A 25,279-nucleotide genomic window follows, 5' to 3' on the forward strand; every position below is an offset into this window, starting at 1 on the left:
AAACCTCAAATAGATCAAAATGTAGATGCAGATTTTTTCTACAGTATCATACGCTTGTGTTGTAGCTTTTCCTTTGCCTTCTGTCCCTGTCTCCATCGTGACCCTGAGTCTGTCTTGACGAGTGTTTTTCCGGAGAGGTTCTGGTCTTGAGCCGCTGGGGGTCCCTCTCGGTGTCCGGGGCCTGTCGGTAACGTCGTCGGTGTTCTGTAGGCGACCGTCTCGAGCTCTGCGCATGCTCCTCCTGACGCCGCATGGCATCCTGGGGGAAGTGGCGCATGTACTCGTGGGGAAGGCTTCTGGACATCTGCGCATGCTCGGTGCCGGCCGGAGAGGGTCGTTTCATCCTGACGGGGCTTCCTTTGGAGACCTTCCGCACCCTGCCGTGCGCCTCGTCCTGAGCAACATGGCAATGATAGACAAGCTTTATTGAGACGACAGAAAGTACAGTAACTTTTTTATGGTAAAATATACTACAAAAACATGGATACAGAATAAATCTTCATACTCTACTAACTAAACAATATAGGATAAAAAGAAAATCTCCATAAGATCGATGTGGTCAAATCTAACTATAGTTGCCACTCGAGGGACTTACGGGAATTAGAAAGGTGGTCACTAGACGTGGTTCTTAATGCTTGGGTAAACTTGGAAAATAAGCACTACAAACAACCATGCGGAGGTGTCTATCCGTCAACGTTTGACTACACATTTCATTTCTCATCAAGATGTGGAGATAGTTATCAACAGAGTAAACAGCGATTAACAATGGTGTCAGGAATTGTTGTCAACAAGACAAAACATTGCTTGGCTTCATTTCAAATAAAGATACAAATCCAAATGATCTAATAAGTATCATGTGCATTGAAGCGTACGTCTTTGTGAAGTTACGTACCTTTGGTTGTGTTGGAGGGGAGCCTCCTCTTCTGACTCTCTCTCGCTCTCGGCTTTCTGTGAAAGAAAGAGGTGGGTGACTGAAAACCTTTATTGCACATTTTTGCCCACGAGCTAAGTACATGTCACATGATAACAATCATATGCATTTATATGTGTATATAGATACAGATACGTCTTATCTAACACAGACAAGTAGATGCTTCTTTTATACGGAGAAAATTCCTTGTGCAAAAGTCATGTGCTTACACAAGACTACGGTTGGGCAAATATAATTTGTATTCGCCTGGCAGTCCGCACGTCTAGTCTTGAATCGTAGTGTGCTACTGTAGGGATAGGCTAGTGGCCAGTAAGCTCCCTGGGGAAATTTAGGACCGAGAAGACGTGTATTACAGAAATGAAATACCGTGAAGATGTCTGGCCCTTAGAAGACAAACAAAGACTTTGCTACATCAGATAGCCTGCCAGTCTAGACTGACGATTCGTGCATTCGACCTTTATCAGCATCACAAATTCGACCATCATCACCATCATAGATTCAGAATTAACATAAAATCCCACCATGACCAGGCTTTTCAATGGTTTAAAGCCTTGTATATATTCTTGTCTATGGTTTAAAGCCTTGTATTCATGAATTCTTTTCAATGGTTTTAAGCCTTGTATTTATTCTTTTCAATGGTTTAAAGCCTTGTATTTATTCTTTTCAATGGTTAAAACCCTTGTATTTCTTCTTTTCAATGGTTTTTATTTATTTCTCTTTCAACGTGGGGTCTAGGCACAGGCACCAAAGGCGGTATCTCACTGCACTTTGGGCACAACGAATTTCAGAGATAAAGAACGATTTTTTTTCGTTACGTTTTGTGTCTTTTGTTGTCTTCTTAGGCACACTTTTATGTATTACGCAACATCTAATTTATAAAAAGAAATGGCGAAAATAAAACACAACAGTGCCGCAGTGAACGAACCCCGCAGTGCCGCACCGGTGCCACAAGTGCAGTGATCATGAGATTACAAAATAGGTGTATAGAATAAGACTTAATATCCTAATTAATATAACAAGAAGGGCTAACATAAGTCTTTGATATAGTGTTACAATCGAGTTGGGCTATACATGAGTATCATTACTCTTTCAAATAGCAAAGCAGTCTTTGATATATTTGCCTATCTTTGCATCATGGGAGTTGCATCCAAAGATATATACAAATCTTGTCTGCAGCATAGAGTCTCTTGAAATCTGCTGTACTGGATTCGAGAAATGTAAATAGCTCATTACGTAAAATAGCACCTTAACTGTTGCGTCACCCCCTGAGGCCCCTGACGCGTCACGGCAATCTCCGGGAATTATTGAGCCGTGAACAGATCGCACCCTTCCCTCGCGCTCAAGCGCAAATGTGATTGGCACTCATCGGGGTGGCAGTTTTCCAGGGAACCTGATATGTTTCAAAGAAACCTGATACTGTAAATGCATTCAAGTTCGAGGGGATTTAATTTCGCGGTACCGGGAAAAAGGACTTTTCGCGGTGGTTTTAAGTTGGCGGTAGCACCATAGACTGCAGTCTAATACCATAATAGAAAATGTTCGCGGTGGTTTTCATTTCGCGGTGAAGTGGTCACCGCGAAAACCAGGAACATTAATCCACCGCGAACATTTCTGCATTTACAGTATGTGATGGTAATGACACCCGAACTTTATGTCACTTCACTTTCACTTTATTTGTTTTTCCAGAACACTACACTCAGGTCCACAGCACGAAAATAACTTTTTAAGCAAAGTTTCAGAGATACGTATAAACCCCTTAAAGGCGGAGAAATATTTCAGCAGATTTTAAGATCTATTAAAGGCATCGGAAACATACATTTGGCATTTACGGAAGATTTCAGCGTTTGTAAATCTAACTTAATCTGTTGTGTTTCTTTACGTGAATTTTACATGTATTTTAGTATGCCGAAGAGACAACTTAAATGTCTCAAAAATATTTTCTGTCAAAACGGACAAATACCGTTTCTCTAGATCTGTTACAAAATACATGTTAACCGGCTAAGTCAAATGTAATAAGCCTTTGTCTGGTGTTAGATAAAACATTGCGTCATCTGTTTTATAACAGTCAAAACTGAAAATTATTGCGCTTTCTGGTACAAAATGTTATGTTTATACCTCAGCAAATACAAATACAATACAATACAAAGTCAAATACAATAATCTTCTGTGTTTTTTAGCTATTCCGAAAGCATTTGACGTATTCAAACTTTCTGTGCGCAAGGTTTAATTCGAACAGGGGAGAACCTCTCACGGTTAGCTTATATGCGCTATTTTACGTTATATGAGATGTTGCGTATACCATGGTCAATATTGACCGAAGGATGCCATATATATAATTTATTTCGAACCGTCATTTACGCAAAGAAGGGAAGACCTCCCCCGTTAATATATTTGCTAAGCCGTATATGAAATGTTGCGTATTTCATTTGAACATACGACATGTTTAATTTTTGAATCCGCGCAGTTTAAGCGAACTAGGGGAGACCTCCCCCGTTTAGCTTATATGTTGCCAAAACGTATATGAAATGTTGCGTATTTCTTTTGAACATACGACATGTTTAATATTTGAATCCGCACAGTTTAAGCGAACTAGGGGAGACCTCCCCCGTTTAGCTTATATGCTGCCAAAACGTATATGAAATGTTGGGTATTTCTGTAAAACATACAAGTTTAATCTTTGAATCCGCGCAGTTTAAGCGAACTAGGGGAGACCTCCCCCGTTTAGCTTATATGTTGCCAAAACGTATATGAAATGTTGCGTATTTCTGTAAAACATACGACATGTTTAATATTTGAATCCGCACAGTTTAAGCGAACTAGGGGAGACCTCCCCCGTTTAGCTTATATGCTGCCAAAACGTATATGAAATGTTGCGTATTTCTGTTGAACATACGACATGTTTAATCTTTGAATCCGCGCAGTATAAGCGAACTAGGGGAGACCTACCTTGTTTAGCTGATATGTTGCCAAGACGTATATGAAATGTTGCGTATTTCTGTTGAACATACGACATGTTTAATCTTTGAATCCGGGCAGTTTAAGCGAACTAGGGGAGACCTCCCCCGTTTAGCTTTTATGTTGTCAAGACGTATATAAAAATGTTGCGTATTTCTGTAAAACATACAACAAGTTAAATCTTTGAATCCGCGCAGTTTAAGCGAACTAGGGGAGACCTCCCCCGTTTAGCTTATATGCTGCCAAAACGTATATGAAATGTTGCGTATTTCTGTTGAACATACGACATGTTTAATCTTTGAATCCGCGCAGTTTAAGCGAACTAGGGGAGACCTACCTTGTTTAGCTTATATGTTGCCAAGACGTATATGAAATGTTGCGTATTTCTGTTGAACATACGACATGTTTAATCTTTGAATCCGCGCAGTTTAAGCGAACTAGTGGAGACCTCCCCCGTTTAGCTTTTATGTTGTCAAGACGTATATGAAATGTTGCGTATTTCTGTAAAACATACAACAAGTTTAATCTTTGAATCCGCGCAGTTTAAGCGAACTAGGGGAGACCTCCCCCGTTTAGCTTATATGCTGCCAAAACGTATATGAAATGTTGCGTATTTCTGTAAAACATACGACATATTTAATCTTTGAATCCGCGCAGTTTAAGCGAACTAGGGGAGACCTCCCCCGTTTAGCTTATATGTTGCCAAAACGTATATGAAATGTTGCGTATTTCTGTAAAACATACGACATGTTTAATATTTGAATCCGCACAGTTTAAGCGAACTAGGGGAGACCTCCCCCGTTTAGCTTATATGCTGCCAAAACGTATATGAAATGTTGCGTATTTCTGTAAAACATACGACATATTTAATCTTTGAATCCGCGCAGTTTAAGCGAACTAGGGGAGACCTCCCCCGTTTAGCTTATATGTTGCCAAGACGTATATGAAATGTTGCGTATTTCTGTTGAACATACGACATGTTTAATCTTTGAATCCGCGTAGCTTAAGCAAATTTGGGGGTACTACCCCCGTTTTATCTATTGGCTTATACCGTCTCAAAGGTTTTATGAAACGGTGCCTTTTTCTGCTGAACATACGGCATGTTTGAAGCGCAGTTCATGCGAACAGGAGGAGACCCTTTCCTTTTTATTTTATACCGCATATATGTTCTGAAATTCCAGGGTCTAAATCAGGGTGAGGTTTTCTTTGTGGCATGTTGACACTCGAGCTAAGAGACGGTAGAAATCCCGACTACTGCTATGAATATCTCCGCGACTCAACCTCTGCTTGAAGAATAAGGATGTAGTAGGTATGCCGTTTTGTGCAGTGAGTTGTGTTTTCTCTATAAAACGGCAAGCAGTTCTTACTACAGGTAAATGTACGAAATATGTTTATTTCTTTATCTACAAGCAAGCGTCGAGAAAGAACAGTTTGTGCACACAGGCGGTGTCTTCTCGTGTTGCTCGTGTTTGTTTGGGCAGGCAAGATGTAAATTTATTCAGCGTTATTTCGTACTCGCCATGGGGCGCACGCCTCCGTCCGTCCAAGGAGGTTGAACTTCCTTGGTCCGTCTGTGGCACAGCTGTGTCATGTGATAGGATGTATCCAATGGCAGAAAAGAGTGGGGGGTTCAAATTTACGGGCCATACGTACGACAAGGAGCGGTTATTTTCCAGGCGTTCATTTTTGAAGAGAAGTATTGAAGAAAGTTTGGGCCTGCTCTAGCCCGCAAGTTGTGGCCGCGACACCGCTTTTACCGCCTAGGACCCCCGGTGACGGAATTTGACTCAAAGATACGAGGTGGCTATCATTCTGTACAAGTTGATGTTGTTGGAAATCGACACAGATGGAAATCACGGCCCTTGCACCATCCGGATTAATAGAAGCCGACACTGCAAGCTGAACATGTTTCGCGTTCACAGAATCCAGGACCATCCAACAACACGAGTCATATCGGCCACTACTCTAGGATACTCTAGATCTTACCGGATTCTTATTCCTGTGGTGACCAGATGGAACTGTACATGTGTGCTCTTTTTAACTTACGCCGAGACGCTTCACCCGACACTGGAAATGGGACTGTGGACTGCTGCACGGAATTGCGCAACCGTTGTGATATTGTTTCAACTGCCGACTACATCAGAATGAAAGGCCACAAATACCTAGTAGGCTGTAGGTTTTTTTACTTTTCCATGTAATATTTTCTCGTAATTCAATAAAATTTTAAAGTTTCATCCATTGTATTTTCTTGCTTTGAAATGTGCTAATGATTATTCTCCTAAAATGGCACTTATCCACACCTTAATGCACACGTATATGAGACGTACAGAGGGAACTTTAAACATGTCTTAAGGGTGTTTTGATACGTATTTATGACAACTTTAAGCTGCTAAAAAGAAAAATATAGACACATTAAATCCTCTTAATTCACACGTATATGAGACGTAAATAGGCTTTAGATCAAATAAACGTGAAGTTTAAACATGTCTTAAGGGCGTTTTAATAAGTATTTATGGCAAATTTAAGCTGCTGAAAAGGCACCTAAACACACGTTATAATCCACTTAATGAACACGTATATGAGACGTAAACAGGCTTTAGATCAAATAAACGTGAAGTTTAAGCAAGTCTTAAGGGCGTTATAATAGGTATTTATGGCAAATTTAAGCTGCTGAAAAGGCAGCTAAACACACGTTATAATCCACTTAATGCACACGTATATGAGACGTAAATAAGTTTTAGATCAAATATACGTGAAGTTTAAACATATCTTAAGGGCGTTTTAATAGATATTTATGGCAACTTTAAACTGCTGAAAAGGCACCTAAACACACGTTATAATCCTCTTAATGTACACGTATATGAGACGTAAAGAGGCTTTAGATCAAATAAACGTGAAGTTTAAACATGTCTTAAGGGCGTTTTAATAAGTATTTATGGCAACTTTAAGCTGCTGAAAAGGCACTAAAACACACGTTATAATCCACTTAATGCAATTGTATATGAGACGTAAAGAGGCTTTAGATCAAATAAACGTGAACTTTAAACAAGTTTTAAGGGGGTTTTAAAAATCATTTACGACATCTTTAAGCTGCTGAAAGACAACGGGAAAACCGGAAAATAAGGACTAACACGGACCTACAGAAAGACCACTTAAAGGCAATATTTACGTACTCGTATAAGTGGTGTATAGATCCGTAAAGGAGGAAAATACGTCAACATTACGCATGGTTTCAGCATCCTTAAATACCGTTTTTCGTGCCGTGGTCCTCTGACCTGGTTTTCAGTCGAGCCTGGGATACGTCGATGAAGGTAGACATCCAGGTAATAAGATATGTCAAAAAGCAATTACTCAAGCAACTGGATATGATTTTACCCGGACAACATCCACTGTCGTTAATGAAGGTTAGACATCCAGGTAATAAGGTACACCAGAAACTGTTACTCAAGCAACTGGATATGATTTTTCCAAAAGTATAATTATCCATTTGTTTGAGTAACGGCTTTGGGGCTTAGTCTGGTTTCTTCTTATGTTTGTGCATTCTATGATGAAGAAACAAAGTATTTACCAACGTGTCGTTATTATACTCAGGCACAACCTGGTCAATTTTGTATCTGTATATAGATAGCAGGAAAGGGTATAACTGCCCTTCGGCATAACACACCAGCTAAAATATATTCTAATTTTCATACTCCGTGAGAGTACAGTTTAAATGAAGAAACCTACATATTCTAGAAGACGCAGGTAAATTCGTCTTAAACTGCCGTATAATGTGACTAACGTCGTCCTTGGTTACAATTATAACGCCCTTATTAAGGTCAACTCTCACTACAATTGGGGCACCGGTGCGGCACTGAGGGGTTCGTTCACTGCGGCACTGTTTTGTTATTTTCGCGATTCTTAATATTCTAGATGTTGCGTAATACGTAAAAGTATGACTTAGAAGACAACAGAATAAACAAAATGGAAGAACATTCGTTCTTTATCTTTAAAATTTGTTTAGTCATCTACGAACCCCGCAATGCCGCACCGGTGCCCCAAGTGCAGTGAGAGTCTACCTTTCGACATGTTACATGTAGACCTACGTGCCTTGTTTCTCTAAAATCGAACTTGAGACACAGTTGAACATAACCGGATCGATCGCCTGTGCTATCTGGATGGCCTGGGTTTATCATATAGAATAATTGGCTCTTCACGGGGATGGCTTTTTTCTGAGAATCGTGCGGTGTGATGTGAATACTACTGTAAATGCATTTAAGTTCGCGGGAAATTAATTTCGCGGTAGCGAGAAAATGACTGTTCGCGGTGGTTTTAAGTTCGCGGCAGCACCATGTACTGTAGTCTCTTACTGCCATGGAAAAATGTTCGCGGTGGTTTTAAATTCGTGGTGAAGCGGCCACCGCGAAAGCCGCGAACATTTTTGCATTTACAGTATATCCTGGCGAGATGCCAACATTGGTTACAATTAACGCTAGTTCACCTTTATCCGTGGGATAACCTATATCCGTTGTATTTAAAAACTGGATATTTAGGGATGTCGATGGACAGTGGATTCAAATTGAAATGCACAATGCGTTCTTTCAAAATATTTCAGTTTGAAACCACCGTCGTTGACGTGATATCCCCCATTTAATACGTACTATGTTTTAGAAACAACGGATATAGGTTACCCCGCGAATAAAGGTGAACTAGCGTCATAAAAGAGTATGAGACATAAGACAGGACACGTGACACATGCCATGCGAAAAAAACGTTCTGTGAATGATAATGATACAAGTGGTGGGAATGTTTCTTTCATTGCAATTTCGATTTCAACAATGTCGACGATACACATTATGCCAGTGTATCTCACACTTTTCATAAGCTATATCTAATACTAGCCGCCCGCACACAACGGAAATGGGTATGATACGTCTGGACAATTTAGATTAATGGAATGCCATAAGAGTGGGTAATATTTGGGGGGAAACGAGACAGGAATTCAAACGTAGTTTTCTGGAACTCGATCGGTAAATTCTTTGAATGTCCTAAAGCTAGTCGTAAATCATCTATGTACTTAGCGTTACTCTTGCGTTCTATCTAGCCAATGCGTTACAGAAAGTGGTAAGGGAGTAATACTTGTGACATCTTACATTTGCGTAATTATGTATAGCAATGTCATATTTGAGTTACACTAGTGCCCCCTTAACGCATCAAAAGTGACGAAGAAAAATTACTTTCATCAATTATACTTACAGTGAATTGCTTGGTACTGATATTGTTTTAATGATAGGTGAGGTGATTGTTTTTATTTGTCCTTGTCCGTTGTTATCTTTTTAGAGGTGATCTTAATACTAGCATGTTGCTAAAGTGTATTACCTCTCTGTCCTGTACTGTATTTTGTTGATCAATAAAAAAATCATTCTTACTGTGTGCTATGTACTGAGGAAAGGTAAACGTCTTATCTTTATTCTCCAAGAACATCACGAAGGTTACCAAGCCAGACCAGATACATGTTTGGATAGCCTAAAGACTGAGAAGCGCCTCTTCATGATTCTCTATCTCCCCCCCATGGATTAAAGTGAACGCCAAAGCTGATGTATCGGCTCCCATACCTCCGTGCGGGGCATTAGAAACCCTACTATCTATCTAGACGGCAAGTGCGTGCTTAGGGTAAATTGCCCATGTGGAGAAAAGCAATAACCCTGCCAGGGAACCAGTGGATCCTTTCACGTACTCCATCAAGGAAAAATATACGTACGACTCTCTTTGAGAACCGGGGCTATTTAAGGACAATGTAGAGAAACTGCCTTTTTGGAAGATGAATTTCGTCTCCGTTGCTTTCGTACGTGAGTGAACTTTAAAAGTACATTGTGCCTCACCAAGCATTTTATGGTGTCATTCACCTGCCTTCGTACAGAAACTGAAATAGAGGAAGGTTAATCCTTTTTGAATATGGATCACAACGTCTTAGAGCCCATGCTATTGAAGGACATTGTAAAGAAGGTGCTTCTTTGGTAGCTGAATGCCGTCACATGTCCTAGTTTTAAAGATGGTCACCCCAGCAAAAAAATCAAACAAGGCAACGCAGTTATATGACGTGACCATGGCGGGAGGTCCAAAGTGGAATAAACCTACATATTCATTGAATTGATTTCTTCGCCCTTTTTTGTTTATAATGAATGTGATATTTTGTGCTATATATGATAATAATGAATATTACAAGTTTATGCTCTACAGGAACTACATTCTATGTTGTGTGCTACACTTAAAAGTGTACATGATGCTAGTTTTGTTGGGTTTGACTTCTCCTTTATAGGTCTACTAATGTATTACCTGCCTACCTAGTTCCTCGATCCCATCTACATGTAAATTTATTTACCAGCAAATAAAAATCAAACATCGCAGCATAGTCGACATATGGGTACTGAACGGCTACTGCAAAAGACCTGAAATTACCAATTCTGTCAATACCTGGTCCCATAGCTCCATAATGCCTTGTAAAACAGTTTATGATGTCGTTGATGACGGTTAGACTGAAATTGGACTTTTGAAATCTGGATTTTATTTTTCTTCGACTCATTTACATATCAATTAATAGATCTTATTATAAACCTTCGGACAAAACAATCTTACTCAGTGTCAATGATAAAAGACAGTGGAAGCTGTCTGAAGCGTTTGACCGTTTCCAAAATCATTTGCTTGGATAACTATAATCTGGCGTATTTATGGTATCATTGATTTCTTTTCTAACGAGAAACCGCACAGGATAACACGTTTGACCTTGGGTACTTCGTTACTTTTCTTTAATCAGCTGGTGGCTTAGAAGCCAATCCAAGGTCAAGGTACATAATGAATCTATGGGACGTCTTAACTCTTCTCTTGGTCTGCACCTTCCTAATGAAATTTGTGGCATCATTAGTTAACATCATATTCCCCAAGGAATAGGGGTGGGGTACAAAACTGGATTTTCGTATTGGGTGGGTCCGGAAAAATCGGACTTAAGCCCCGGTCACAAAGCGCGTACGATTCCTTGCGATGGACTATTCCGCATATCGTACGATGAGCGCAGTACATCGCAACAAAATCGTAAGCATCGTAAGCCATCGCAACGCATCGGATGATGTTCAAAATTTTTCCAGCGTCGCACGATTTTTCACTTGTGTCTCTTCTGTATAGCCGTCTGACCGCTTTTGTGCTTCTTTAACCAACAAAATGTGGACATAGCTGTTGAATACCTTCCTATAATATCTTAACTGTAAAAATAAATTTAAAAAACACCATGACAACAAGAGTATTACAAGCAAAAGTTCAAATCAAGCGTGAGTACTGGTATGGTTATCTCGGCCTGCTTGCCGGCTCTACGTGTCAGGCTCTTTCGAAGATCGTATCATGATATGCTATCAACAAAAAGGTGCCATCATACAAAAATTATATCATAAGCATTATATCATATATATTTTCGACTCATAGAGCCTGCCTTTATGTTCGAGTTGTCCCCATGGTTATTACGATTATGGTAAACTGACCCAAGACCGACGAGAGCTGAGATTTGATCTAATTATAAACTCACGTGCATGAAGCGATCAAACAATTGTCTGCATCACCTGTGCGGGGCGCGCTGTTCTCTGGTTGCGACTGTGTCAGTTGCGACTGATATATTTTCCCTTTTCGTCAATATCGACAATATCAGGGAAAACTGAAACCATCACAACATGCTAACAATTCACAAATCTATAACCTCATCAGTAGACAAAATTTGCCGTAATGAAGTCTGCTATGGGGGCAAATAAAACCTTACGACGATAGCGAAATTTTGAACATGTTCAAAATCCATTTCAGCTCTATTTTTCGCCATACGACGCTCCCCGATTTACTATGATTCACTGCGATTGACGCAGGCACGCTCTTATGACCTCATCGTACGATGCACTACGCGCTTTGTGACCACGGCTTTAAGGTGGGTTTACACCTGCGTATATTTCAAGTGCGCGTGAGTTCCGCATGAAATTTTGTCAATACGCGGCCGAACGCCCAACATTTGGAATTTTTTTGGAATAAATTAAATTGTGCGTCGAGCCCATCTGGCGTTTGAATTACGACTTCAGCGTTTTCATTTCGCATGAGATGCGTATGATTGCAACTGACATGCGCAACAGAATTTTCTGTACTGCGAATAGATTCGTATGGGGTACGTATGTTGGGCGTAATCCGGACGCACACAACGTCTACCGACCGCATGCCTGACGCACCTGGTGCTAACTGCATTCCAAACGCATTTCAGGTGTGTCAGAGGAACAGTTTCTGTTACATATACTTTTGTTTGCGAGCATTGCCAATAGAGTATTTTTGTTAGAGGAACCCTTTGTACTACGTATGCTTTTGTTTACAGGCAGTGCAAGTAGAACATTGACAAGTAAACAGTGAAGAGTTTTTCTTATTCATTTGCGAAGCAGTGACACTGTGCTTTTACAGTAATGTGGGCCATCATTTACCTTAAGAAATTATGTGCACTGTTAAGATTGTGTTTGTTTTCACTTTGTCCTTAATGATTTCCCCTATCATCTTAGTATTTAAACTAGAGTTCCACGAACACATACCTTTGCCAAATAAACCAGGTTTGTTATGTAGGATGATGTCTGTAGACAAATGCATTACTCATTTCATTTTCTTTATAATTATATGCTTGGACTTGGTTTATAAAATTTCGGCATTGATTATGCAAATTAGATCCCAAGTTACAATTAATTGATATCAAATTGTATCAAGCATTACTAAAGCTATCAGCATACCAAAAATCATGATGATCCTTTTTCAACTTGATGAAAGTACTATAATGGAATGCAGTGGATTTATGAACTTTTCTTAATGAATTATGCAAATTAGCTGTTAATTTCCATAATAAGTATCACATTATATAAGTCTTCACTTATCATTATCATTATAAAATCATGACGATCCGTCAACATGTCCATATTTTGCCTTTAATTATGCAAATGAGATCATCATTTGCATGATAAATATGTATTGACATTTCTCTCTTTCTCAGCTACATATGTGACTAATTTTAAAGTCCTATCATGGAATGTAGTGAATATATAAAATATCCTCATTAATTATGCAAATTAGCTGTTGATTTGCATAATTGGTATCTCATTATCTAGGTCTTCACTTACGCTACCTACATACCAAAAAACATGATGATCCGTCAACACGTTCATATTTTCTCATTAATCATGCAAATGAGGCCATCATTTGCATAATTGATATCTATCGACATTTCTCTCCTTCCCAGCTACATATGTGACAAGTTTGAAAGTCCTATCATGGAATGCAGTGGATTCATAAATTTCCCTCATTAATTATGCAAATTAGCTGTTGATTTGCATAATTAGCATACCATTATGTAAGTCATCACTCATTCTATCTACATACCAAAAATCATGACGATCCGTCAACACGTTGTAGAGTTATTCTCGTCCAAAGTTCGAAAGGAAACCGGCGCCTGCAGTTCCAAAAAAGCCGCTAGGGGGCCCAAACTCACAGCACTTACTTTCTGTTTCAAGGACTATCTACCACTCAAAAATCATGATCACAGCATGTCCAGAACACGAGATATCAAAAATTGAGGTTCTGCTGCAGTACCTTAGCAAGCCGCTAGGGGGCCCATTATCGAACTTGACCTTCGTTTTCCCGACCCCTACCCACCTACCGAATAGTATCGGGATCCATCTAAGGCTTCTTGAGTTATGCTGTTAACAGACAGACAGACAGACACACAGACACACAGACTCACAAGCCCAAAACATAACCTTAGCCATTCTGGCAAAGGTAACTACTATAAAAACTAGAGTTCGGCGACCTCATACCTCCATGAAAAGTTAAAGCTTTCGTAAATTTCATGCAATTGACTAAGACATTAACATAATGTATGCATGGTGTTGTTAATCATTGACACGTTCACATGTCACAATTATTAAATTCCCATTATTAATCATAAAGAGGTTTTGCAATTTTTACATAAATTATGCAAATAAGTTCCTCATTACCATATTTGGTATCTGCTTATATTCCACCTATCATAATTAACATGTGTTACATGTATTGAGGTCCAGTTATTGAAAACAATGGAACTGTACAATTTCCTCATTAATTATGCAAATTCAGTCATCATTTGCATAACATGTATATCATTATGAACATCTTTGCCTAAGCTACCTGCATGCCTAAATTGCAGGCAATCCGTCGTTCCTTTCTGCAGTTATCCTCTTTGGAGTGTCTTGACAAAAACGCCCCTGCAGTTCCACAATTGAATGTTAGGGGACTGAAACTTGCCCCACTTTGTCATGACGCTAAAAGCTATCTACCACCCAAATGTCACGACCATATCACGTACGGGACAAGAGATACATTGAAAAAACTGCTATGATAGAATATTCTCATTAATTATGTAAATGTACTCCTATTTTGCATAATTAGTATTTTATCTTGTACAACATTGTCTAAGGTACCTACATACCAAAAATCATGAAAATCCATTATTCCCTTCTTGAGTTATCCTCGTCAGAAGTTTTTGACAAAAATGCCCCTGCTATCCCAAAATTAGACGCTAGGGGGCCCAAACTTATGTCATTTTTTCCTGAGCACAAGAGCTATCTAATACTCAAAAATCTTGACCATAGCATGTTGAGAACACCGAGATAGCAAAACCGGAAGTTGCGCTGCAGTACCAAGGTCACACACCAGGGGGCCCAAAATTGACCTTGACCTTCGTGTTCCCAACCCCTACCCACATACCAAATATCATCGTAGTCCATCAAGAGATTCTCAAGTTATGCTGACCACACTATGCGGACACACAGACAGACACACACACACACACACAGACACACACACAGACACACTCAAAACTATACCTCCATTTTTTCATGGAGGTAATCACACTCATACACACCACAAAACGTATTCAAGATCTTTATCAAACACGTAAATTAAACAATTATGAAACCTTACGCCCTCTTTCAAAGTTGTAATATGGCTCTATATTGCACCTTTATATCATGTGGTTCTACACACACAAAAAGTGCCATTATCAGCAAATTAAGTCAAATATCTGTTACACAAAATGGCATGTGTGTCACACAAATTGACCCAGTGCTTGAGCAGGTTCCTCTACATCTTCCCGTCCCTGGAGGCTCTGTTGGGACCAGATTCATGGTGTCCTGCAAGTTGTGACCATCTCTCCATGCCCCCGGTACAAATTCGTCGGTGCTGGCCTGGATCTGACATCTTGAGATGATTTTTTTGTCTGGACTCAGATGCACCTTCGTATTTATTCCAAATCTGGAGTGTGCGTCGATCTCGCTATCAGTACGCGTAGTATGCGCAAAGCGATCGCAGAACGCACGGTACTAAATCGTGATCTATGTGTGCATTCGTTATACGGTCGCTCATGGTGCGTTGTGTCTGCGCTGTAAGAACGCTATGTACTCGCAATACCGCGATATCCGCGTATTACTGCGTATAAAGCGCAAACATGTAGCGTCTTCATAGCGCAATCGACCGACGTGGGACCACTGTATTGCGCATCCATAACGTTTTGGGCACCAAACTGCGTACGAATGATAGTTTTGTGCATGTCCAAAACTATCGGGTGTACTGTGCGTATATTTTCGTTTGCCTGCGTTCGTGAAACTTTCTAAAAACGATTCAGATGCGTTTGAGGTGCGACTTGTGCGTGCGGCCGCGTATTGAAGAAATCAGTCAAAATGTCGAAAAATGTCAAAACGGAACTCATGCGGCATGAAAATATACGCAGGTGTAAACCCACCTTTATATACTTAAACCATTGCTTCCGATTCTCCCCCGACTTACGACGCACTGCGCTTATCCTGCGCATCGGAAGGAATCGCAATGAATCGTACGCGCTTTGTGACCGGGGCTTAAGAGAAAAAAATCAGTGGACTAGATGCTGGACTAATTCGAAAATGAACAGATTATAGATCTACTAGCAGGCGTTCGAATATTTTGGGGCTTACAGATCAAAGAAAAGAACTGAAGTATAGTAGAAGAGAGTTGAAAGTCATTTTTACCAGGCTTCTACAGTCAAACTTGGTCTAAAATTAAGGAAGTTGGTGTTGTTTACATGGCTCGGATAGGATTTAAAACGTCAAGGGACGTCGGACATTCCATTAAAACGAATACTTTAAAGGGAACTGTACCGTCCATTCACAAGTTTCCACAGATAATCAGGTCCATGTTCAGGTCCGCACCTGGACATAACCCTCTGGACCTGGACCGTGCGTACCTGTACCTAAATTTTCTGTACCGACACTGCCCCCTACCAACGACACATCAAACTCGTAACTTCTCTTAAATCAACCTAGTGCCTTATAGGCCAATGCTCAAGGTGATTGCCAAATCGATAGCACATCTTCCCCCTTCCCCATTTTAACGAACTGCTGTGCCCTTTACTACATTATTCACTTGTTTCCAAACGACACATCAAACGGGGGTTACTTATCTTCAATCAACCCTCCGGTTACATCTGCATTAGCCAAGACATTTGTTTTGTGGCTTTGTCGATGAAGGTTAAGGTCGTATCTCACTGCACGTAGAGCATTGCGGGGTTCGAAGATTACCCAGCGAATTTCAGAGAAAAAGAAATAATTTTCTTACGTTTTGTGTACTATCTTGTTGTTTTCTAAGTCGTAGTTTTACGTATTACGGAATATCAAAATTATTCATAGGTGAAATATACAAAATTGGGGAAAATAACACAACAGTGCAGCAATGAGCGAACCCCACAGTGCCGCACCGGTGTCCCAAATGCAATGAGATACCACATTGAATTCATGTAATTAGATACGCCAGAAAGAGTTACTCAAACAAGCTATTCCAAGAACCATATCCAGTTGCTTGAGTAACTGCTTTTTGGTGTTTTTGGCTTCGATATCATACCTCTGCCTTCGCTGAGTCTAAATTATTTGTGTTTATGACATCAATTGTCTCTCAATGACAAATCAAATGATATGGATCGACTCTGTGGGTTCGAAAACAATGACCAAAACAGTCCGTGGAACCGATATGAAGCCTATGTCCTTGCTGATTTGAAAGGTGCCCCCAATGAGCAGTTTGTGATATCATTCGTTTGTTTTCAAGACGGTTGTTCCCCAACGACGGATCAAACCAAACGATTGATGCTTTTCATGGTTAGATGCTCTTCAGTCAACCTTGTTGTTTAGTGGGTAACGACCGAGGTGATTCGAAGATCGATATGATCGAAACAGTCCCAGCTGGAGAATACGACCTCAAAGGTCATCATTTCTGTAGCGTTGTACCCAGATTTCTGTGGTGGATTTGTTTCTAGAATACGATGCATAAAACAAGAACACGGAACAATATACTGTAAATTCAAAAGCTGAAACTGAAAACCACTGCGAACATTTATCCATGGCAGTAAAGGTCCCCTCTCACTGGACGTGGGGCACGCTTGCGGCATTGCTGCGTTCGTTCACTGCGGCACTGTTGTGTTAATTTCACCGATTTTGTCTTGCACTCACACTGACGTGCGGCACTTTTGCGTTTCTAGACTAAATGAACATGTTATTGACAATTGCAGCGTTGTCAATTTATGAAAAATCACTGTAAAATGACGAGAATGCCCCAAAATGAGATTTATAATGAAAATATTTCCCTTATGATAATGAATTATATGATGCATATGCTATAAATAACCTTGAAAGACTTTTACAGTAAAGGAAATGACCCGAATGAACAGACACGAACCATATATCAGATTTGACTCCATGTGTACGTTTTGCACCATGTAACGTTATGTGTCATGATGTATGTTTATATGTTTATCAAGCTCCTTGATGTTTATTCACCAATTTTGCAAATTTCTAAAATGAAAATGTTTGATATTTCATAATTTTTTCTATGACGCGGAGTATTTTCATTGTCGGCGGATGGCTTGCCAGCCTATTGATGATGTCTAAGTCTATCATATTTGTAAAAAGTGACAAAAATATGGCCCATGGGTCCGAATAACTGCAATTTTGTATTTTATCGGCGGCAGCCTACCAGGAATGATTACACTGCTTGTAACCTTATAGCGCAAACTCAAAAGCAAACGTTATCATTTTCTCTACATCCGTAGGTTAATCGATAAACCAATTACTTATTTTTTTGTTTTCAAGTATAAAATAATGACCTACTTCCCATTAAATAATTCAAAAGATGTATTTTTAAGTTATCTCTAAATACGGATACAAGGTAAGTTTTGTGGAATTCGCAATGCTGTAACTGGATCGAAAACCGCTGTAAAATTATTAGAAATGCATCTAAAATAGCTTTTCGGTGATAAAAGGATGTTTACTTTTGATTCTTGGTGTAAAATAGGCAAATATATCATAGATACTGTTTGGGGCGTGGTGGCGGCACTGTGGGGGCATTGTTGGGGCACTGTTGGGGCACCGTTGGGGCATCTTGCCACTTGCGTTATTTTTAAACTTTCCAAAAAACGTCGCGCTTGCAACCGGCACTTCTAGGTTTGCTTGCGGCACCTCTAGGTTTCGCGGGGTCACCTCTAGGTTCCGTTGGGGTACATCTGCGTTTTCGAACGCAGCAATGCCGCAAGCGTGCCCCACGTCCAGTGAGAGGGGACCTTAAGAGACTACAGTGCATGGTGCTGCCGCGAACTTAAAACCACCGAGAAAAGTCCTTTTTCCTGCTATCGCAAAATAAAATCCCCGTGAACTTAAATGCATTTACAGTATCACGGCTGAGATATAACGAGCCGCTGAGAAACCCCGTACATTCAGATTTGAAGACAAGACAGTAGATGCATGATTTCCATTGTTTCTGTTTTATACATAGATATTTGAAAATAACATCCATTGCGATTTCTATTGAGTAGCTTCATTGTTACGGGTATCCGACACATTGTATGAGTGTGTCGTAGTACAATATTAATGATCGTCAAAATTATGACAAGATTATATTTTAACACTTAACATTATATGATAATAATATCAATTGCATATTGTTTCCCCAGGGAATAAATGCATAAGAGACCATACATGGTGTTATGGACATTAGTGACATGAATTACAATCAAATTGACATTAAAAAATTAGCATAACACTATAAATGTACTACCGCATATAATATATTTCCAGGATCGTTTCAGAAGAGTTTGATTGCTAGAGTTATGAATGTGGTTGAGTTCCATTCCGCCCATTTTCATTGACATTTCGTGCATGTAACGTCTCTGTTCTCTATGTGATATTAAATATCTACAGTCTGCTGGGTAATTCTGTCTAGTTGTACACGGAATTTTAATGAGTAGTGGTCAAACATATTATTTCCTGATCCTCGAGTATCGCGTTGAGAATACTTAAGATATTCTAAGTCCAGAAGAAAATTAAATTCTTTCTTAAGTTTTTTTCTTATGTCGGTTGATATCAAACCCTTAACCTGGAGAAAATATAGAAAATAAAGATTGCAATGGGGTTCTGTTTCATTCTGTTCCGTGCCCAATTTGTTTCTTACTATATTCGTTCGTTGTTGTGAATTTCTCCCTAATTCTGTCACAGCAGTCTTCTGCCAGCCTAAAGGAACAACTTTGGATCCGAGCAAAACCAGCCTCCACATCCTGCCAGTCTCGGTTTACACCATTAATATTAAAAAAACTACGGACATGCATCTAGCTAGACAAACAGACACACTGTATTGTCTTATTGTGTTAATCATCCTGTAAAATGTTAGTTTTATTACTTAACTTATTGTTTTAATGTACCTGTGTGTTTGTTTTAATGCCTAAATACACAGTTCAGTGCGCTACAGCGCTGTAATGTATTTGGAGATTGGGACTTAAATCATTAAACAATCAATACACACAACAAAAGCAATACTTTCTGTTTTGATAAAGGTAGCCCAAAAAAACAAACAAGCGAACTCAGGTGAAGACATTGCCTCCACCTTGTTGACGATAATACTGATCATCAACGGAATCCATATATCTTCCATCTGCCCCTCCCGTTGACAATGTACCTGACTCGAGTAAAGGTGGACTCTCACTACACTTGGGTCACCGGTGCAGCACTGTGGGGTTCGTAGATGACTCAACGAATTTCAGAGATAAAGAACGAATTTTCTTCAGTTTTGTGTATTTTGACGTATTACACAATATCTAAATTATTAAAAATCAGCGAAAATAACAAAACAGTTCCGCAGTGAACGAACCCCGCAGTGCCGCACCGGTGCCCCAAGTGCAGTGAGAATCTACCTTAAGGCATGAAACATGATCTCTGACGGTCGACTGGGAAACCAATTACACGGGTGGATGGTACGCAGATGCCGGGGAAATGGTCTCTGATTTATGGTGAAACTAACTAGTATGGAAGAAAATTACCAAAAATGTAGAAAAAAATGTTTAAAATGTTTCTGCGTGGATAGAGTATCAGACTGTAAATGGCACCATTCGAAATGCGTACAGCCCTCGTATGTTGTCCAATTTCCCTTGTTCTTTGAGTGGAATACGTAAAACAAATATGAAAGCAAATTAACTAGACTAAGTGTGTGAACAGTCTTACCGCCCCTACGGCTTCCTGAGCTACAGGACTGATGGATGGATGGATGGAAGTATGGAAGAAAATGACCAAAAGGGCAGAAAAAATGTTTAAAATGTTTCTCCATTCATTGGAAACGTCACCATTTCAAAAACGCACAATCCTATTATGTTGTCAAATGTCATTGTTCTGCAGGGAATATGTAAAGAAAATCACCGAAAAGGTAGCAAAATGTTTTAAAATGTTTCTGCATTGATTGACAACGTCACAATTTGAAAAACGTGCAATCCTAGTATGTTCGGAGGTAATACGTAATAAAAATGAAACCAAATTCGTCATATTATGTTCCTAATCTATTTTCCTTGCCTGTGCGTAATGCGTTTCATTAATGTGTGGATTATGCCCAATGTACCGTGTCATTTTGCTGAGTATTCATTGATAGCTCGGCGCCAACTTCCCATTACATCAGCATCGCCCTTCGTCATTTAGATGGAGAATTATGTGCTGCACATAGAACGGAATCAGCTCTCATGAGTTTGAGTTAAGGCAAATTTAGGTAGTTTGCAAATGAGTTGTGATACATGCGTAATTGTCTGGAAGTTTTGGTGTAACTCTAGTTTGATTACAAATATATATGACATGACACGATAATAAAATTCATCCATTCATTCATTCATATATATAGTTTGATTCAGTTGCACATTGGTTCAATACCTTTTATATGAGTGTCATATACAGTAAAAGGGATGTTCGCGGTGGTTTCATACTTCTTCGCGAACTTAAAACCACCGTGATTTTTTTTTGTTCTGTCTTCTGTCCACGTACTCCCTTGTTTCAACCACGAACTTAAAAATCACCACGAAAATTCCATTTTGTCTCCACCGCACAACGAAATCCCTGCGAGTATTTCCCCTATTACAGTGTGTTATGATGAGCCAAAGGCTTTAAAAATTATCGAAAATCATAAAATCACAAACATCCTTAGTGGTTTGAATACTATAAGATTTCTGGACGTTTTCTAACAGGGTTGACATGCCTACGTGAACACATGGGTATCTCAAATCTAATACAGCTTTTATGATATCATATATATAAAATAAAAAATAAAATACGAATTTCCAAACGATTCTACAGTCAAATTGTCCTTAGTAGTTTCAGTACTATGAAGATTCTACGAGCTTTTTTATGGTGTTGAGATGTGTACACGGGCAGAGTGGAATCTCACAATTCATGACATATGATACAGCTTTTTGTAATATCAAAATATGAAGATTCTAGATTCTAATTCAGAAACAATTCTACCGTAAAACTTTTCCTAGTGGTTCAAGTGATATGAGAATTCTACAAGACTCCAAACAGTGTTGAGATGTTCAGATATTGGCACAGGCGAATCTCACATTTCATGACATATGATACAGCTTTTTATGATAAATATAACAACTCAAATTCACAAACAACGATTCTACAGTCAAATCGTGGTTTCAGTCCTGTGAGAACTTTATCAGATTTTTACAGTGTTGAGATGTTTAGATACAGGCACAGGGGAATCTCATAGACCGTGGCACATGATATGGCTTCACCTTTGCTAGAGGATGCAGAAAAAGGGCTGTCAGATCTGTCCTCTACGGAACCTCTTCATCAAGATTTGTCCGCTTTTCCTGAATATTTCATACACTACATACCGATGATTGATGACTGAAGGATCTCGTTTCGGCAGGGGAATCCCACGGCTATCAGAGCTACACGGTCGTTTGAACACTTCGAACTAAAGGTGCGCTCACATCGGTCTTGTGTCAAGCGTGCGTCACTGCGGGGTTCGAAAGATACTCAACGAATTTCAGAGATAAAGAACGAATTTTCTTTCTTTTGTGTATTTTGTCGTCTTCTAAGTCATACTTTTACGTATCACGCGATATCTTAATTATAAAAAATCCGAGAAAATACCAAAACAGTGACACAGTAAACGAACCCCGCAGTGACGCAAGCTTGACACAAGTGTGGTGGGAGCGCACCTTTAAGGTGGTATCTCACTGCACTTGGAGCACCCGTGCGGCACTGCGGGGTCCGTTCACTGCGGCACTGTTTAGTTATTTTTGCCAATTTCTAACAATATTTTCTAACATATTGTGTAATACGTTAAAGTATGACTTAGAAGACAATAGAATACGCAAAACGGAAGAAAATCCGTTCTTTATCTCTGAAATTCGTTGAGTCATCTACGAACCCCGCAGTGCCGCACCGGTGCCACAAGTGCGGTGAGATACTACCTTAACGTCTATCCTGGAATACTTTAAGCGGGTGAAGAACGGGAATCATTAACGTTTTTTTATTGAAATCCTTAAATAGAAATGGCGGTTATAAATACAGAATTATTGTACGTTTAATGGCGACGATCGTCTGTGCTTATACCAAAGGTATTAACCAATGGCAAATAACGACAGCACAGCATTTTTGGACAAATAGAGTATGCATTATCATGAGATAACTAAAGGTCATCTGGTACTATACTCCACTTGTAATTCTTCATGTCGTATCTATAACATATTTAGTTGTTGTTGTTTTTTTCAGAAATTGCAAAATATGTGAATGGGGTCGTCATTGTCTAGCCAAGAAGCATCGTGTCGTTTCAATGCACGAAGAAAGAATGGAGGCAAGCACAGAATAGCTAAAAGGCCGTCTAAGACAGTACGGTCGTTTGAACACTTCAAACTGAAGTGGATCCTGGAACACTTTAACCGGGTGAAGCACGGGAATCATTAACGTTTTTATTGAAATCCTTAAATAGAAATGGCGGTGATAAAATACATGAATATTGTACGTTTAATGACAACGATCGTCTACGCGTGTACAGTATCAACCAAAAGCAAATAAGGACAGCACAGAATTTTTGGACAAATAGAATAAGCATTAGCATGAGATAAAAGGTCATCCGGCACTCCAATTGGATTCTACACGTCGTATTGACATAGATTTTAAGATTTTATCTGAAAGGGAAAAATATGCGAATGGGTCGTCATAGTCTGTTCAAGACGTATTGTGTCGTTTCAATGTACCAAGAAAGGATGAAGGCAAGCAAAGAATAGCTAAAACGTAATCCAAGACTATGCCATAACCATACTTAACGGTACGGAATACCTTCACTGCTGTAAGACTATAAGGTTTGAGTGTAAAAACCAACATTTAAATCGTATGCAGTCGTAGATACGTGCATTCAATGAAAGGACAACTTTTAAACTATGTTACAAACCATATCTTCTGGGAGTCTTTCTATGCCTATATTCCTTATCATGATAAAAGACTGTTGACCTCTATTTATTTGAAGACGATTTGGGATGGAAAATAATTTAGGTTAACAATTGCAGAGCTGTTCAAATATTTTGACATTTACAACTGTTTCTATGTCTGTGTAAAGGAATAAGAATATGTGTCGTACCTCCACAACCTGAAGACGGTTTGGCATGGTTATATATTTAGATTAACAATTGTAGGGCTTATCTTTGATATCTACAACAATTTCTATATCCGTGTAAAAGATATAATAATTGTGTTGTACCTCCCCCACCTGAAGACGGTTTGGGATGGTTATATATTTAGATCAGATAAAGGTGTCAATTTAACAATTGAAGGGCTTTGACATCTTCAACTGTTCCTATACAAGAAATGTGTCCTACCTTCTCTACCCGCAGACGGTTTTGCGTGCTGTCCGCCACCGTGCTGTCCAGAGGAATGCTGTCCCGACTGCTGTCTCTGCGGGCTGACCTTCTGCTGCTGATACCCGGCTGGAGTGGCGCCCATCCTCTGCTGGTAGGTCATGTTCTGCTGGTCGCTCTCCTGTTTCCGTTCCCGCGAGGCGTTCCCGCTGCGGCTGCCGGACCCTCTCTGCCGGATGTTCGCGGCCACGGACCATGCCATGGTGCGCGCTAAGAAAAGGCGTCCGTCCGGGTGGGAAGTCCGGGTGAAAGAGTAGTCTCTACCAGACTGACAACGCTGGCTGTAATAGGGAGAATAATTTGTTTTGCTACCAGAGGAGTTCGCCTGCCGCGCGGTGGGGAAACATGAACCTAAGCGTGGACTGACTCCCCTGGCCAATTTCCCGATTTTTGTGTGCTGAATTCTACGATCCCCGCACCCCCGTATGAAGGCCTGATGGAGGCTAGTGAGAGAGAAGGAATTTTCTGGAGATCACCGCTTCCAAGCAAGCATCACGTTCCCAGTGTTACTCCTAGACAAGTAAGTTGCACTCAGAGCAGCGTGGTGGCAGTTAAAACACACGTTGTTAGCCGCTATCCGCACACAGTCACTACACCCTACCACCGTCTGACGCTGCTCACCGATCATCCAGGTATATATAGAAGGCGCGCCGTCGGCTGTGGTACACCTCTGTGACGTGCGTACGCCGCGCTGACGTAAGACGTGCGTGCGTGGGTTGGAACCTCGCAACCGCCGTCAGCGTTTAGACGTAACGTCACCGGAAGCGTCAAACGTTTATCCCTACATGAGAACTAATGAGATAGCACCTTCAATAAGTTGATAAGAAAAGTGATATGATTGTACAAAACTAAGACTATTGAAGTAACTTTAATCTTAAATGTAGAATTTTGGATATATTACGGTTTATTCAGTTTTTGCGTAACTATTAGTTTCGGGTTAACAATCCAACATGGCGGACATTTCTGACGTCATCGTCACGTGAGTAGAAATTCTGCTGTTCTATTTTGATTTTGCCGCAATTTATTTATTTATTTTTTTTTTTACATTTTGTTCCTACCAGTTTTCTTCTGTGCATCAATGAGTTGAAAGAAAAGGTGATATGACTGTACAAGGGCCGACTACTGAACTA

The 25,279-nt window shown here is 39.9% G+C and overlaps 1 protein-coding gene across 1 annotated transcript; it reads right to left on the minus strand.

The window, feature by feature from the left end:
* Positions 1-46: 46 nt before the first annotated feature.
* LOC118428030 (serine/arginine repetitive matrix protein 1-like) lies at positions 47-24,435 on the minus strand. Its single transcript, XM_035837995.1, has 3 exons — positions 24,111-24,435; positions 893-948; positions 47-394 (listed from the first exon to the last, which is right to left on the minus strand). Exons 1-3 carry the CDS (start codon positions 24,349-24,351, stop codon positions 47-49), a joined length of 645 nt encoding a protein of 214 aa, XP_035693888.1. The 5' UTR covers positions 24,352-24,435.
* Positions 24,436-25,279: the final 844 nt, after the last annotated feature.

The sequence above is a fragment of the Branchiostoma floridae genome, chromosome 12 (assembly GCF_000003815.2).
Source record: "Branchiostoma floridae strain S238N-H82 chromosome 12, Bfl_VNyyK, whole genome shotgun sequence".
Lineage (NCBI taxonomy): Eukaryota > Metazoa > Chordata > Leptocardii > Amphioxiformes > Branchiostomatidae > Branchiostoma > Branchiostoma floridae.